The following is a 16,343-nucleotide window of genomic DNA, read 5'->3' as shown; positions in this document are numbered from 1 at the left end:
ATTGAATCTCCTTTGTGTACTTGTTTTGCAAAGCAGCTGCTTCATATTTAAAAAAATTACTCAGAACTACTTGGTTTTGAGAATGAGTGATGTGATTTCATGAAGGTAATGTGACATGTTATGTACAAGGGAATTGTAAAATTGCAGTGTAAGAAAATAGATGTGGTAGAACTGAAAGCATTTGCCACAAAACATACTCTTCTGCGTTCATGTAATCTTGTCCAGAAAAAGAATCAGTTCATTTCAAAGCTGTCAGTGGCTCTTTGGTCCAACTTATAAGCGTATTGTGTTGTCTGTTGAAAAATTGTAATATTTCTAGTAATGCTGTTATCTCTTCAGTTGTCATAATTAACTGTGAATGTGGAAACCATTGTGCAATATTTACACCCAGTAACTTCTGTTACAGCACATTGTAACAAAATTTACCATACAGAATGCTTGAAATTGTGGCCACAAGCTACAACAAATGGCATATCAAGGAAAAATAAAAACAAAGGTCCCAACGGATCTGTTAATCTCGTCTGTCCACAGCATAAATGTCACACTTGTGTTTCTGATGATCCTCGTAACGCTGTTGGACGTTACACGAATGAGGTAATGGTTCGCTGTATTCGGTGCCCAACAGCTTACCATGCAGGTTTGTGATTGACATTGATTTTTGGATCAGTTTTACATTACTTTTCCACATTAACTGAATGAAGTGCTTTTTTCCCCCTCAGGTGATTATTGTGTGCCTGCTGGATCTGAGGTTTTGTCAGCTACCCAGATATTGTGTGCTCGTCATTACCAGCCACTCAAAGGTGCAAAAATTCCTCATTTTAACACCGCATGGTGCTTCCTTTGTTCAATGGGTAAGTATTAATGATGTAAGGAAACAAACAAAAAAAGTTGTGAAGTTTAATAGGTGTCTTAGTTGTAAAGCAACAATGTGATGTGTACCATTAATTGAAATTGTGCATTGTTATATTATGATTACTGCAAGACTCTGAAAACCTGCAAAATCGGTTCATAATGCCACAAGGTCAGATTGTTGTATTTTTGCATGTGATTGTAAAACTGGCATATTAAAATAGTTGTAAAATAGTAATAACCTTGCCGAGTTGTTGCCATGTGTAAAAATTCTTAAGTGAAGTATCAACAACAGTGTGGCATTTAATGTGATCCAAGGTTATAATTAGATTCACAAATAGCATTTATTGAAGAATTAGGAATCTTTTATCAGACAAAGTGTTTTGGCACTGGCCAGCACTTTGCGAGTACTGGAATTGAATCATATTTTGTCCTCCTTTTCATAAGATTCTTGTACTAACTAATCTAATCTGGTGGGCATAACATGCTGTGAAACTCCGTAACCTGTGTAAATGTATCCGGGGAAAGGACAGAAGTTTACCTAACTCCTAGGTAATGTGTTATGCAAATTATGAACAGTATTTTGAGACTTGTACTCATGAAAGGAAAAGAGCGACATGAATACATGAATTAATATATGGAAGCTTATATAATTTGATAAATTTTTTGTTTGTGAAATACTGATTGAAGTAATCCAAAGCTGAATGATAATTGCCTCATTTTCTGCTTCATCCAGTCAAAATGACTTAAAATTATTGATGTTACAGAGATATTTTGTCTTAAAAAAATATTCCATCAATACATGGTGTAAAGTGCATTGATATGAAATTATCTGGAACATTTTAATTACATATCAACTACACTAAATTATCTTCCTAATAGGCGGGAATTGTAAACAGGACCAGATTTATGCAGAGGCCAGGTAGACTCAAGCATAAGAAGTCAAGAGGAAAGAGGCCACCAAGAGACATCAGTAACCGCTTGTATTTTCTAAAGATAGCAAGATCAGTTGAAGGGCAGTTGTTAATGTCCTTGGTTGCTACCGCTGTATAGTTGTGTTTAGCAATGATTTGTGTGCAGCTGTCATTGCTTTGGCTGTCAGATGAAATTTTTACTCTATTTAGTGGTAATGAAATGTGTGACTGCAGTGGTAAAGTTCAGAGTGGAAATAATCAAACAATGGATACTCCAGGTAGGAATATCAACACCATAGGAAAAGATAGATTGCTACTTACCATAAAGAAGACACTTCTTGTTTGCAGACAGGCATGATTAAAAGACACTTACATGTATCTATCGGCCATAGCCTTAGTCAGTAAAGAGATACACACAAGCAAGCACACTTCACGCTCAGGACCACCAACTCCAGAATCTCGGACTGGAATGCAAGGTCATATGGTATGCTACTTCTCATTTGAAGGAATGGTGTATAAAAAAATCCATGGCACACACACGGACACCTGCAAGGCACCTTCCTATGCCAACCTTTTTATGGGCCACCGAAAAGAGACCTTCCTAGCCTCCCAAAACACCAAGCCCCTAGTGTGGTTCAGATTCATTGATGATATCCTCATGATCTGGACCCAGGGCCAAGACACCCTATCTTTGTTCCTTCACAACCTCACCACCACCTCTCTCATCTGCTTCACATGGTCCTCCTCAACCCAGTGTGCCATCTTCCTAGATGTTGACCTCCTCCTCTCTGATGGCTCCAGCCGCACTCTGTCCATATTAAGCCCACCAACAGTATCTGCATTTTGACAGCTGTCATTCCTTTCATACCAAAAAATCCCTCCCATATTGCCTGGCTATCTGGAGAAGGTGTATCTGCAGTGACAAAAACTCCCTAGCCCAGTATGCTGAGGGTCTCAGCAGTGCCTTCACAGACAGACACTATTTCCCAGACCTAGTCCGCAAACAGATCTCCCATGCCATTTCCCCTCACAACTCCAGTCCTCCCACCACTCCCAAAAACCAGTCACAAAGGAGTGTCCCCTTTGTCATCCAGTACCACCCCGGATTGGAACAACTGCACCATATCCTTCGCAGGGCTTTGATTACCTATCATTGTGCCCTGATATTAGGGACATCCTACCCGAGATAGTTTCCGCTAGAGGTCTGCATTATCTCCGATTTTTACCGGCGAGTCCCACTCACCCCTCTGGCTCTCGAGAGTGTGCGGCCAAGCGTCCTCTTCCACCGGCCGTGGGCAGCCGATCGCCAGCGCTTGGCCGAGTGTGCCAAACGCTCGGCCGGTCGCCAGTAACCGGTGGACTCAGTGCCAGCGAGCGGCGCTTCGTCACACTCCTTGAGATCAGAGGCCACCGCTACACATTAACCACTCACTTATTTCTTTTACAAATGTATTTCGTTGTTTACTACCAGTTCTGTGACCTAAATAATACTCTTGTATATGTTAAATTTGATGTTTGTTAATATGTTGCAGACTACTGGAGTTTCGCCTTTGAGGTTATCATGTATTCCAGTAATTGTAACGTTAAAAACAGTAATGTCTGTATTTAGTATTTTGTTCCGTTCGGTAGACAAACGGGAACACAGTAGTCTAATCATCGACTATGTGTAACCTATCTCCAAACTCGGCCATGTATACGTTGTACTAATATTGAATGCAGGATCGGGAAGGAATGACGGTGTTAAAAGTAATACTCACGAAATTTTGTTGCACAAACATTAATTTCTGAAGAAATTATGACCTGTAAAAACATTACAAGTGAATCATGACTATACAATTCGTTTTTCGTCATTGGTGCTCCCTGATACACAGGCGTCATTTGTGTTCCTGGAGCTATTACTACAGCTGGCGGTTTGAACTTCTTCCTGTGAAGTCAATGAAAGTGGAATCATACATTTATAGAGTTTGAGGAATGTTTCCTTCCTTGTGATTACGTGGTATGTTGTGAATACTTACGTAATTGTGATGGATCAATAAGAGATCAATAACCTTGTCTGATACCAGGCACGATCTTTTGCTGGACAGCAGGTGACCGGCCTGGCTAAAATTTCTATCGCTGGCAGCACTAGTGGCAGGAATACAGAGAACTCTTCTAGCTACTACCTACAGCCTTGGAAATAGCCCCGCGTGTGTTTTCCACCACTGCAAAATTTGTCCTTCGGCACAACTACAGGCGGATTTGGAGAGCGAAAGATACCTGTCAAGTTCATTGGTAGTAACTGTGTGTCCATCTTCGTCGTCCTCATCCGAACTTCAGTCCATCCTGGACTTTTTCATGTGATGAACTTGGTCACTGTTTGCTTGAATGGACTCTAAACATGAATGAAAACAACCATAAGATATCATCATAGTTAGAATTACTGGTTACTCTAACGAAAGATGGCAGATTAGACAAACAAACATTCGTTTACTAATTGGTTTCAGTGAATGAACCTTACCATTTACGGGCAGTTCCGAGTACAATCGTCGAACTTCAGCATACGCGGCTTGCTTTTCGTCTGCTGTGAGTTTCTTCAAATGACGCCGTGATGGCCGTAGAACCGTGGCAACATAATGGATAGACTCAATTTTGCACTTCTGTGTGATGAAATATGCTGCTCTCCTTTTTATTTTCGCCATGAGCTGAAAAGGAAACCCAATATACATAACTGCACTCTGATAATTCAACAGTTGTATAAAGGATCGTAACCTGTAGAAAGTGTTCTTACCTCATTGTCGCTGTCTATTGGTTCACAATGATGTAACAGACTCTTGTACCACGGCAGCACACGTTCCAGCGTTGTTATCTTTGCAGTTTCCAAATCCAAACTTGCTTCTTTAAAGGGGGCTAGAAAAGCGACAACGTCTCGTACGCACCCTTCTTGGAAGGTTTCTAAGATGGAATTGAGCATTAACAGTATACTGTTCCACCGAGTTACACCTTCTTGCTTCACAGAGTGCCACAGACGCCCCGAGTGACCCGATCTCTTCAAATAGCCTGCTAGTAGACACGACAGGATTTCAGGGGCTTCGTCTTCTAAAAAGTCTCTTGAAATGTGTGACGAAGCGCAGTCATCAAGCAGTGATCAAAGCAAGGCAAACGGTCGTAAGATTCAAGTGCCTTCTTCATATTAGCTCCTTGGTCGGTGACAAAGTAACATTTCGTAAGATCATTCTTGTTAATTCCTAACTCAAGCATCCGCTCTTCGATTTCGTGCCGTATGTTCTCTCCTGTCTTAGGTATGTCCGGAAACTCTGTTGTTATCAAAACAAGCATTTCCAGCTGCCACTCATCATTCACATAATGCGACATCAGTCAAAAAATTTCTCTTCTTGTAGTTATCAGACCAAAGACCAGCGTCTAAAGTGCACATTTTGTTCTTTAAGGCACATATTAGCTTGGGCACCATTGTCACCCGTATTTTGTCTGCCTTTTCTTTAATATGCCGCGATACAGTTGTAGGGTGCGGAAGAACATCTGCTATACTGACTTTGCCGTTAAGTGGCGCCAACATTAATGAGCTCCTGTGAATAAATCTTGAAGCCAATCTTACTACAAGTATTTAACGGTAGCAAATCTATTCCACTCGTATCGACCAGCCTATCAACAACAACTTTCTTTATGCTACTTGGTACAGAAAATGGGCGGTGGACTTCTCTTCCGCATTTACTTTTGCAGTGCCGAATCATACCTGTTGTGCTTGACTGGTACGAAAGTATGGTATCGCATGTGGTACATTGCACGAAACCAGCAGAAGCCTGCGTGACAGGATCCACTAAAAGTGCAAACGATTTCCAAGCTTCACTTTTCGCCTCCTCTTCCAACATGTCTTTCTTCTTCAGGACTAATGAGCCGCTCCTAATTCTCTCCATAGTACTTCTCTTCGTTTCATGAATGGAACGTTTACGACGTATACTTGATTTATCCATAACGCTGTCTGCGCTGCTCAAAGCCAGGTCATCAACTGCGTTTACACACAGTTTCTAATGCGATTCGGCACTGTAGAGTGCGCGGCGGTTGTACTGTCACCGGCTGAGATTGTGAGTACGCTCGAGCGCCCGGCAGTGCTCGAGAGTCCAACCGATAACCGAGAGGTGGAGGACAACCGGTCACATGGCGCATTAGACGGCCACAGCCGTATCGCAGCGTGGGCCTTTCCCAGCCGTCGAGCAGCGGCACGAAACGGGAAATGCTTGAGCGGTTGTTTTCATCGAAATGCAGAGCTCTACTTCCTACCCCTTCTAAAATGATGTTCCATTGTCTACTCAAACTCCACAACATCCTAGTCCATCCTTGTGCCACTCCCAATCCCAACCCCTGCCACAAGGATGATATCCTTGTGGAAGACTCAGGTGCAAAATCTGCCCAATCTACCCACCCAGCACTTCTTATTCCAGTCCCGTCACAGGTTTATCGTACCCCATCAGGGGCCGGGCCACCTGTGAAAGCTGCCATGCCATTTACCAGCTCTGCTGCCATCATTGCACAGCTTTTAATATTGGTATGACTACCAACCACCTGTCTGCCAGGATGAATAACCACTGCCAAACTGCACCCAAGAGCAAAGTAGATCACCCCATGGTACAACAAGCAGCTGAATATGACATGTCAGATTTCAATGGCTGCTTTACTACCTGAGCCATCTGGATCCTTCCCTCCACCACCAACTTTTCTGAACTGCGCAGGTGGGAGATATCCTTACAACACATTCTCTGCTTCCGCAGTTATCCTGGCCTCAACCGACAGTAACATATTGTCCCCATACCCTCCACCCAACAGTTTTCACCCTCTATGTCCTGTCATCTCCTCCCCATTCTTGTCTTCCACCCTGTTTATTAGCAGCCCTCTTCCAATGCATCTGCCCATTTTGCCCAACTCTCTTAATTTTTTGTTCCTTTTTTTTCCTCACCTCCCTGCCCCACAGCTGCCTGACACTGCGCCTGTTGGAGTTTAGTCCTGCACACTCTACCAGACAGCATTTCTCTCTCTCTCTCTCTCTCTCTCTCTCTCTCTCTCTCTCTACCTGGACACTACTTCCCCTTCCCCACCCTCTCCAAACTGCTGCTTGCATCCCACATGATGTTGCATTCCAGCCCGAGATGCTTGAGTGTGTGTGTGTGTGTGTGTGTGTGTGTAAGACTGACTAAGACTGTGGCCGAAAGCTACATGCTAGTGTCTTGTAATTGTGCCTCTCTGCAACTTAGTGTCTTCTTTACGGAGAGTGAAAATAATGTCATTTTTTATGTTGATGCTGGGAAAGTATCACACATGGCGGGGAGGGGGGACTTTTGACAGGAGCAGGGTGTTTCCAACATTTGGAAATAAGGAAATAGAGGAGAACAGAGTTATCAAAAAGAGTAGTTGTGAAGAGTGTGTATGCACTTTACTTTTGTCATAAAAGCCTGTATAACAACCATTCAATCTGCTAAAAAGTCGATAGAATGCAGAGGAATCAAAGACACATGTGGACCACGGATATTTTCAATTAACAACTCCTGAAGTGTTTTCAGTGCATGTATTATTTTGTCAGTGAGTGTATTTTTCTGGCTGGAAGTATCACATACAGTGATTCTTTTTCTGCTTACTCCTATCCCCATCTCTCCTCTTCTCCCACTCAACCACTCTTCAGGAAGTTGCCAGAAAAAGGAAATTGTTGAATCCTGTAACCATTGGGTTTGGTAATCCCTTTATTGATGTCTAATGCATGTTATACACTAATCCTCTCCTTCCCCCACACATATTTCTCACTAGTGCTCGTTCTCTGCAGTTTAGAATAGCATTCTAGTAGGTCACTACAGTGCATTATAATGACTTGGAAATTTAGAATAGCATTCTAGTAGGTCATTGCAGTGCATTATAATGATTTGGAAATCGGCCATGAGTTGTAGGAGCAGTCATTCTCACTGGTACAAGGGAATGCCCCAAGTATTTTACCATAAACATGTGTGTTACTTTTGGCAGATTTGCTACAAGTTAACTATAGCATTGCCAAGTATTGTTGGGCATCAATAACACACAGCACAAATTTACAGACTACTGACTCAAACCTGCAACTTTGTATGTTATATGAGAACTTAACTCCTGCATTATTGTTTTAATTCATGGGATTTTTTTGTGTAACTGGCAGCGCAGCTGTGACAGGTGTGCTAGTTGGGGTGAGCAGTATTTTCAGGTTAAGCCTTTGATTTATTTCTACACACCCAGTCACAATATATTTGTTGCATGCATTTGGATGTGTTACTGATTCATAAATTTTGTAATTGTGAGAACTGAAATTCACTAGTGTTTTCTGTGACACTTCTCAAAACAGAAGTAGTTGAAAGTAAGGTAAAGCTGTCAATCTGAAAGGTGGTTTGGAAACCACAGTGTGTTACTAGGTGTGGTTCTGTGGGATATGGTGTACCGTTGGATTACTCTGACATTTGAAGTGATTTACCCAGTTGGTTAGAGAGAGACCTACAGCGTAATATGAATTTCCAATCATGGTGGAATTCAGAATTTTTCATGTTAACAAATCACTACTGAGCAATAAATGACAGAAAAAAATGAACCAACTGAAGATCGAATTCTGGACATTTGAATTTGGATACTGACACACCGAAATGGTTCATGATCACTTAATGTATTCCTGTTCTAAAAATCTGTGTTCTGCTGTATTGAACAAATGAGCAACTACATTTTTTATTAAAATATATGTACAGATTTATTTTCTGTACTGTTGTTACTGAAGTCAAGTGTTGACTTCTTTAAATAAATAAAACTCCTCAGTGTGGTATATGTTCATTTTTTTTTATCAGATTTGTGAATGTGTTCCTTAACATATGGCATAATTTTTAATAAATTACATTATTTCACATCTTTTCAGGTGGGTCCCTAATTTGCTGTGATTTATGTCCAACATCATTTCACGCAGACTGTTTGCGAATATCACCCCCAGAAGGCAGTTTCATATGTGAGGATTGTGAAACTGGAAGATATCCATTGTTTGGAGAAATTGTGTGGGTGAAACTAGGTCATTACAGGTATTATACTTCATCCTATAATTACTACTCAGATCATTCTTGTGGCGAGTATACTGCCTTAATTTAAATAAATCTTGTGGTTTTAAGTGAAACCACCATTACTAGGTCATGTTTACATTTCAGGTGGTGGCCAGCAAGGATTCTGTTCCCAAGTGAAGTTCCTGAAAATGTGAACAAAATACCTCACACTTATGGTGAATTCTGTGTGAAATTCTTTGGATCAAATGATCATTTCTGGGTGAACAGAGGTCGTGTCTTTTTATATCAGGATGGTGTAAGTATTTGCGTTGTCGGAACACAAAACTCCAAACGCATTAATGAACTTCATCTGGACATAAAGACAACAGTGTCTGAAGAGGTGTGGAAGAAATTATGAAATAGGGTGATCATAAAAGCTTAATTTAAGTAATAACAGTATAGGAAAAGACAGATTGCTATTGCTGTTTTGTAGGAGAAGACACATTGCTACTTACCATAAAAATGATGTTGATTTTCCTACCTGGAGTTTCTATTGTTTGCGTAACTTTAAGTATGATAAAGAAAAGAGTCTAGTCATGACAGAGTATCAATAAATATGAAAGATGCCACTGGTTTGTAGTGTGAGCTCCTTGCAGTGTGCCTTGCATACCGTTTCATAGTAATTAATGATTATTGTAATGTAGTCATGAGCTCTGCGAAAATATTGTGACAGAGTTCCGGCCATTACCGGAAACTTTAAAAAACTAAAAATTTCCGGAATGTTACCTGGAATAATATGTGAATAGGTATTGGCAATACATGAATAACTGTTTAGTGTATAAAAGCATGTAACTGATTTTATTGTTTTATATATTATTCTTGAGCACTTTGATGTGAACATTTATACCAAACGAAAAGAGTCAGATGATTAGCAAGTGACTTGATTTGCGAGCTTTGTTTTGGAGTGTTAAGATGGTCAGCTGTGATGTAAGCAAAGTGTAATGGAAATGGGTTAATTTTTGCAGTATGAATGTCTCAACTTTCGTGCCTGTTTTCTTTTGGTGCTGGTAGATATGCTGTTCCTGCAGAGTTTTGTGATATGCCTGTAAGCTAGAAGTGGTTTTTAATTCAGTAAAATTTCACCTCCACATACTCCCATTAACATGAAAACTACCTTTTAAGTTTTTACAAAGAGAAACCAGTTATTTCACAAGAAATGAACTTGACGGAAGTGTTCTTATTTCCAGACAAACATTTTTTTTTAGTACAGATTCTCAAAATATTAATGTTCCAAATTTATACACTTTTACCTACTTTCAAACAAATTCTGGTACTTGAAGAATTATTTTGGAAGACATCCACAGCTTTTTAAGATGAACAAAATGACAACACATCTTTTGTTTAACATAAGGGAACAGAAAGTGGTTAAGTTGTAAACAGGTGAATACAGACAACAAGGCATTGCATTGATGTTTTTCTGCATCCAATAATCAATCCCTTGTCATGTTGTGTGTGACAGGAGTATTGTCATGATGAAGAATAACAACTGTTTTCCGTGTTGAAGCTTGGGACAAGCAAATTGTAGCATAGCATTTAGCATTAACTTTTCTTTGAACATCTAAAATAATGGGTTTGACATGTCCAGTGCAACTAAAGTAAAATTCAGTTATTTTCGTAGAAGTGCTTTGAGAATTGGCAGTCATTTTCATAGAAGTGCTTTGCGAATTTGTCACTTCCTATGATTTTGGTTCATTGTGAAGCACCCATGCAGTTGATAGCTGCTGAGTTTCTGGCTCATATGAATGTCCCCAAGTTTAGTTTCCCATTAAGGTGTTTTATATGGATTTTTTGTTTTCTTACACCAGCCGACAGGAGCATGCATTCAAGCTTTGGCCAGATTGCGTGGAATTCATCAGGAGCAGATCTTCGCAGTTTAATGTTTGTGGAAAATTTAATGTACTTTAATCTTTGATACACCTAGATGCGTGTCTCAGGGTAAATCATACACCTACCTTCTGCAGGACTGTTGAGCATAATATCAAAGTTTATTGTAACAAATGAACAAAATTTATTCTCAAAGGAAGTACGACCATGACAAAATTGTGCAAAGTAATTGTAAGCACTCTCATCTGCATCTATGCTCTGCAAACCACTGTAAAGTGCACGGCAGAGGATGCTTCTTGTTGCACGTTAGGAATTCTTCCTGTTCCAATTGCGTATGGAGGGTAGGAAGGAAGATGGGAATAACGATTGCCTAAGAGCTTGCTTGCATTCTATAACTAGTAAAATTTACTTATAGATTCGTCACTTAACTACTAGTTCCTGAAACTTTAGAAGTTGCTTTTCGCAGCATGATTAGCATATATCTGCAAGAGTGTACCAGTTGAAAATTTTCACCATTTCTACTACGCTCTTCTGCGCTTCAGACAGGGCTGTGACTATGTATAGTACACATTCAGTATCCTCTGTTGGTCTGGAGTATATGTCACACATGCGAGCCCTCCCGCCTCCCCCCCTCCCTCTCCTGGGCTCACCACTCTTTTGTGGGTTTGTGCTTGGTTACCAAAGGTCCCCATACTTTGCGGCACCTGTGTCCATTCTCCAGCTGTTCTTTTTCCTGTCGCTTGGGGAACATGTCGGGGATATTTTTGGGAATGTGTTCTGAAGATTTAGTAGCCTGACACCAGAACAGTCACTCAACTCTCTTTTTCTTTCTTTCTTCATTCTCCATCTCCTACCATTCCTCCGCTTTGGCGTTTTAGGTTCATCTTTTTTTTTTTTTTTTTTTTTTTTTTTTTTTTTTTTTTTTTTTTTTTTTTTTTTTTGTGAAGGATGGCCCATGCGTTTGACAGTTAATGTGACTGGGTAATGTGCAATTCCCAACCGCAGGGTCAACAGATAGGGTTCACACTTAACCCACTGGTACAGGCCAGGCCCACGGAGGGGTGATTGGGGAGCTGTTACCTCCCCAAATTGTCAATTGGTCCCTCTGTCAGGAGTTCGGGAGGTGTGACCTGAGATGTGAACAAATGCCTAAGGCAGGTGAGCCCCCCTCTAAGCCCCCCCCCCCTCCCTCCCTCCCCCACTACCACAGTTGGAAGGAGACCACCATCGGAGATGTTGGCAATCATGGGAGATTTTCTGGCAATGACCCGATCACCATGTCAGTCTCCATCTACTAAACGTTAACGGAATGAGGGTAAAGATTCAAAGAATTTCCCAGTGGTGCCTCGGTTCCTCATGGAAGGAAGTCAGTCCTTTACTACTGTTAATCCCTTTATTATTCAGAAAGATGTTGATGCATTTGCAGGTCCTGTGAAATACTTGCTCCAGTTTATATAATGAAATTTTGCTATAGGAGACCGATTGTGATGCTTGAACTCAACAATTGCTTGCAGCTTTGCTCCTCCATGGCTATCCTGTTTGTGTCAAGGCCCAGCAAATGCTGAGGTTTTTCATGTGGTGTTGTTTACACTAGCTTGCTTAGTGTTCTGACCCTGGGAGAAATCAAAATTTATCTCTCTTATCTGGGTGTCACTCCAGTTCATTGAGTAATGCAAAAGGTTTAGGCAACCTTAGTGTCGACACACACTCTTTCTCATGTTTGATAGAGCAGTGCTTCCATCGAATTTCAAAGCAGGCTATGAAGTCATCACGGTCCGGCATATATCGCAAACACAATGCTTTGCTACCAGTTTCAGCGTTAGTCACACTCGCATGTCCTGTCGAAACACGACCAAATGTGTTACTTGTAGGGATGCTCACAAGGGCGATTGCCTGCTGCCTCCTCTCCGCTGTGTCAGTCCATGGTGGAATGCCACGCCAAGGGGCCTGGGTTCGATTCCCAGCTGGGGCAAGAGATTTTCTTCGCTCATGGACTGGGTGTTGTGTTGTCCTCATCATTATTTCATCCACATCTCCGACACACAAGTCGCCCAATGTGGCATCGAATGCAGTAAGTACTTACCCTTGCGGGCAGAACTTCCCCGAGTGGCGGATTCCCGGCCCACAATGCCGTATGCTCATTTCCATTTCCACTGTATCAGTTGGAGTGGTGACCATGCAGCCTCACCCCGAGAATGTCCCATGTATCTCAATGAATGGGCCATCCAGGAGATCCGGGGGTAAAGGAAAAAGTACTGTATCCTATTGCTCACAAGTTGTTGGCTAGTTGAAAGCCCTGTGTTTTATCATTTGGCACTTACAGTACTGTACTTGCCATGCCTCGCTCCACGTAGGTCATGGCCACACAGACTTGTGACCTTAAATTCAGCGCTGCAGTTGTAAAATTGCCCATTATCACGGTAGCATCCCTGTCCCCTTCTCCAGCTGTACAAGAAGTCACCAAATCTTCTCCTCCAGCGACGAAATCACCTGCTACACAACCAACAGGCTGAAAAGATAAAGGAATACTCCTGTGAAGACTTCTTATGTCCCTCCAGCCAGCAAACATCTGAGTCTTCATCTGCCAACCACAAAGGCTCTAAGAAATCAAAGGCAAATCCGCAGGCTGACCCAGTGAGAATGCCAACGCCTCTGTAGATCTTATGCAACAGGACCTTTCGGAGAGCCTCCTTAATTGCATCGTCATGTGATACTTTCATCTGGTTGACCTCCATTTTGCCAGTGCTTAACTTCTACTGCTTTTCTGCCATGGAATCCTCAGGCTGACCCGGTGAGAATGCCAACTCCTCTGTAGATCTTATGCAACAGGACCTTTCAGCATCTGCGCCCTGTACCAATAAGTCTCCGAAGGATGGCACTCGGCAGCTGCCTAGGTGACTACGCTTCATTTGTTCCCTCCTCTACAATCTCTGTTATGACTCTTCTCCAGCGTCCACTTGTTCTCTGCCTCCAAGGAACAAAATTGTGACCTCACAACCACTTTGACCTCTTCCATTTCTGTCTGGTCAACTTTGACCTTCCCCCCAAGGACGGCACTCCATCTCATGGGGGAGTAATGCTGCTCATCCGGGATGATGATCGTAGCCAAACCATCTCACTGAACACTTGGCTGCAAGCTGTTGCAGTCCACATTATCCTCCCTCACTTCAGCTTTTCTCTTTTCAACATCTACATCACTCTGTAATTCGATGTCACCAGGGCAGACTTCCTTCAGGTGATTGATCAACTCCCTCACCCCTTTTTTGCTGCTCGGTGACTTCAAGGACAGGTATACACACACACACACACACACACACACACACACACACACAAGCAGACATTTGTAAAGGCCTTTTGTGAGTGTGTGTGTGTGTGTGTGTGTGTGTGTGTTTATTTGTGTGTCTATCAACATACCAACGCTTTCATTTGGTAAGTAAGTTACATCATCTTACACTGGCAGTGTGTGTGTGTGTGTGTGTGTGTGTGTGTAAGGAAACATTCCACGTGGGAAAAAATATATCTAAAAACAAAGATGATGTGACTTACCAAACGAAAGCGCTGGCACGTCGATAGACACACAAACATACACACAAAATTCTAGCTTTCGCAACCAATGGTTGCCTCGTCAGGAAAGAGGGAAGGAGGGGGAAAGACGAAAGGATTTGGGTTTTAAGGGAGAGGGTAAGGAGTCATTCCAATCCCGGGAGCGGAAAGACCTACCCTAGGGGGAAAAAAAAGGACGGGTATACACTCGCGCGCGCACACGCACATATCCATCCACACATATACATATATGTCTGCTTGTGTCTGTATATGTGTGGATGGATATGTGTGTGTGTGTGCGCGAGTGTATAACTGTCCTTTTTTCCCCCTAAGGTAAGTCTTTCCGCTCCCGGGATTGGAATGACTCCTTACCCTCTCCCTTAAAACCCACTTCCTTTCGTCTTTCCCTCTCCTTCCCTCTTTCCTGATGAGGCAACAGTTTGTTGCGAAAGCTTGAATTTTGTGTGTGTGTTTGTGTTTGTTTGTGTGTGTATCGACGTGCCAGCGCTTTCGTCTCGTAAGTCACATCATCTTTGTTTTTTTATCCTTCATCACTGTGGCTTCATGTGGTAACCCATGTTCATTTTGGACTTCATCTGCTTCATAATGAAACTACTCCGGATTTGATCAATTGCAGTTAGTTTCTCGACCTTCTCACCAACTTTTACTGACAGCACCTTCGTATACACTGGTGGCTCTAAGGCCGACCATGGTGTTGGGTGTGCTTTCCTCAGTGGTACCGACCATCTTCAGTATTGGCCTCCAGAATACTGCTAAACATTCACAGCAGAGCTCTTTGCCCTGTATCAGGCCATCCAGAACATTCGGTGACACAAGCTTTTTAATTTTGTCATGTGCTCAGATCCTCTCGGTGCCCTTCAGAGCCTCTGTGTGCTGTACACAGTCCATCTGTTAGTGCAACGGGTGCAAGAAAACTTCCATTTGCTGACTCTTGAGGGAGCTACTGCAGTGTTCGTGTGGGTTCCTGGTCATGTCAGTCTGACAGGAAATGAGGCTTCTGACACTGCTGCTAAGGCTGCAGTCCTCCTACCTCAGCCCACTAGTTCTTCCATTCCCTCTGATGGTCTCTGTGTTGCTGTTTGTCAGCAGGTAGTCTCACCTCAGTACCACCACTGGTCTTCCCTTCATAGGAACAAGCTGTGGGGAATTAAACATCTCCCAGCAGAATGGCTGACCATCTCTCAGCCCTCTCGCTGTGAGATCATTTTAGCTAGGTTGTGTATTGGGCCCTGTCGATTTTGCTATTGCTATTTGTTAAGTGGTGATTCCCCACGACCTTATGCTCATTGTCGTTAACCTTTGACAATTCGCCATTTCCTGATGCAATGCCCCCCCCCCCCCCCCTTTTTTTTAAACCACTTATGTTTGCTATCTGAATTATCAGCCATTTTAGTGAATGACATGCGGGCTGGTAACTGTGTTTTACTTTTTATCTGTCGTATAGTGATATGGCAGAGGACATTTAATCTTTAGTGCAGGACTTTCGCTGTGTCTACAGAGTATTCTGTGGACCTTTCTTCATGAGTCCTTGTTCTTAGCTCACGTTCCTTCTGTCGATTGGGCTCAACATATTTTAAGTTCCTTTACTTCTTGATGATCTAAGGTTATGATATGGGTGCTTACGACTTTAGTTGTTTTTGCACCCTAGAACAAACACACACGTATGAGGGTTATTGTAGGATGGGCCACACAAGTGATTTGTAAGCAATTTTCTTTATAGACTGACTATTTTCCCAGTATCCTACCAAAGTACCTAGATCTGACAACCTACACAGCCTATGTACCGAGTCAGGTGGCGCATTGGCTAGCACACTGGACTCGCATTCAGGAGGGCTACAGTTCAATCCTGTGTCCGGCCATCCTGGTTTAGGTTTTCCGTGATTTCCCTAAATTGCTACAGGCAAATGCCGGGATGGTTCCTTTGAAAGGGCATGGCCGACTTCCTTTCCTAATCTGACGAGACCGATGACCTCGCTGTCTGGTCTCCTCCCCCAAAACAACCCAAACCAACAGCTTACGCAATCATTGCATTTCATGTTCCGATGTGGCCTGTGCTTTCCTCGCATCACCAGGCATATTGTTCTATTTGAGGGATTGGCCTTATAGAATTGTT

At 42.4% G+C, this 16,343-nt stretch overlaps 1 protein-coding gene across 2 annotated transcripts in view; it reads left to right on the top strand.

The window, feature by feature from the left end:
- Positions 1 to 16,343, top strand: part of LOC124787948 (histone-lysine N-methyltransferase NSD3) — a 123,492-nt gene that overhangs the window by 61,899 nt on the left and 45,250 nt on the right. For both annotated transcript variants that reach the window (XM_047254947.1, XM_047254946.1), the window contains exons 8-11: positions 407 to 637; positions 720 to 851; positions 8,668 to 8,824; positions 8,948 to 9,098. In XM_047254947.1, the coding sequence (XP_047110903.1) occupies positions 407 to 637; positions 720 to 851; positions 8,668 to 8,824; positions 8,948 to 9,098 (671 nt within the window). The remainder of the gene's footprint in view (positions 1 to 406; positions 638 to 719; positions 852 to 8,667; positions 8,825 to 8,947; positions 9,099 to 16,343) is intronic.

Source organism: Schistocerca piceifrons, chromosome 3 (genome assembly GCF_021461385.2).
Source record: "Schistocerca piceifrons isolate TAMUIC-IGC-003096 chromosome 3, iqSchPice1.1, whole genome shotgun sequence".
In the NCBI taxonomy this organism is placed as follows: Eukaryota; Metazoa; Arthropoda; class Insecta; order Orthoptera; family Acrididae; genus Schistocerca; species Schistocerca piceifrons.
This window is presented reverse-complemented; position numbering and strand designations above follow the sequence as displayed.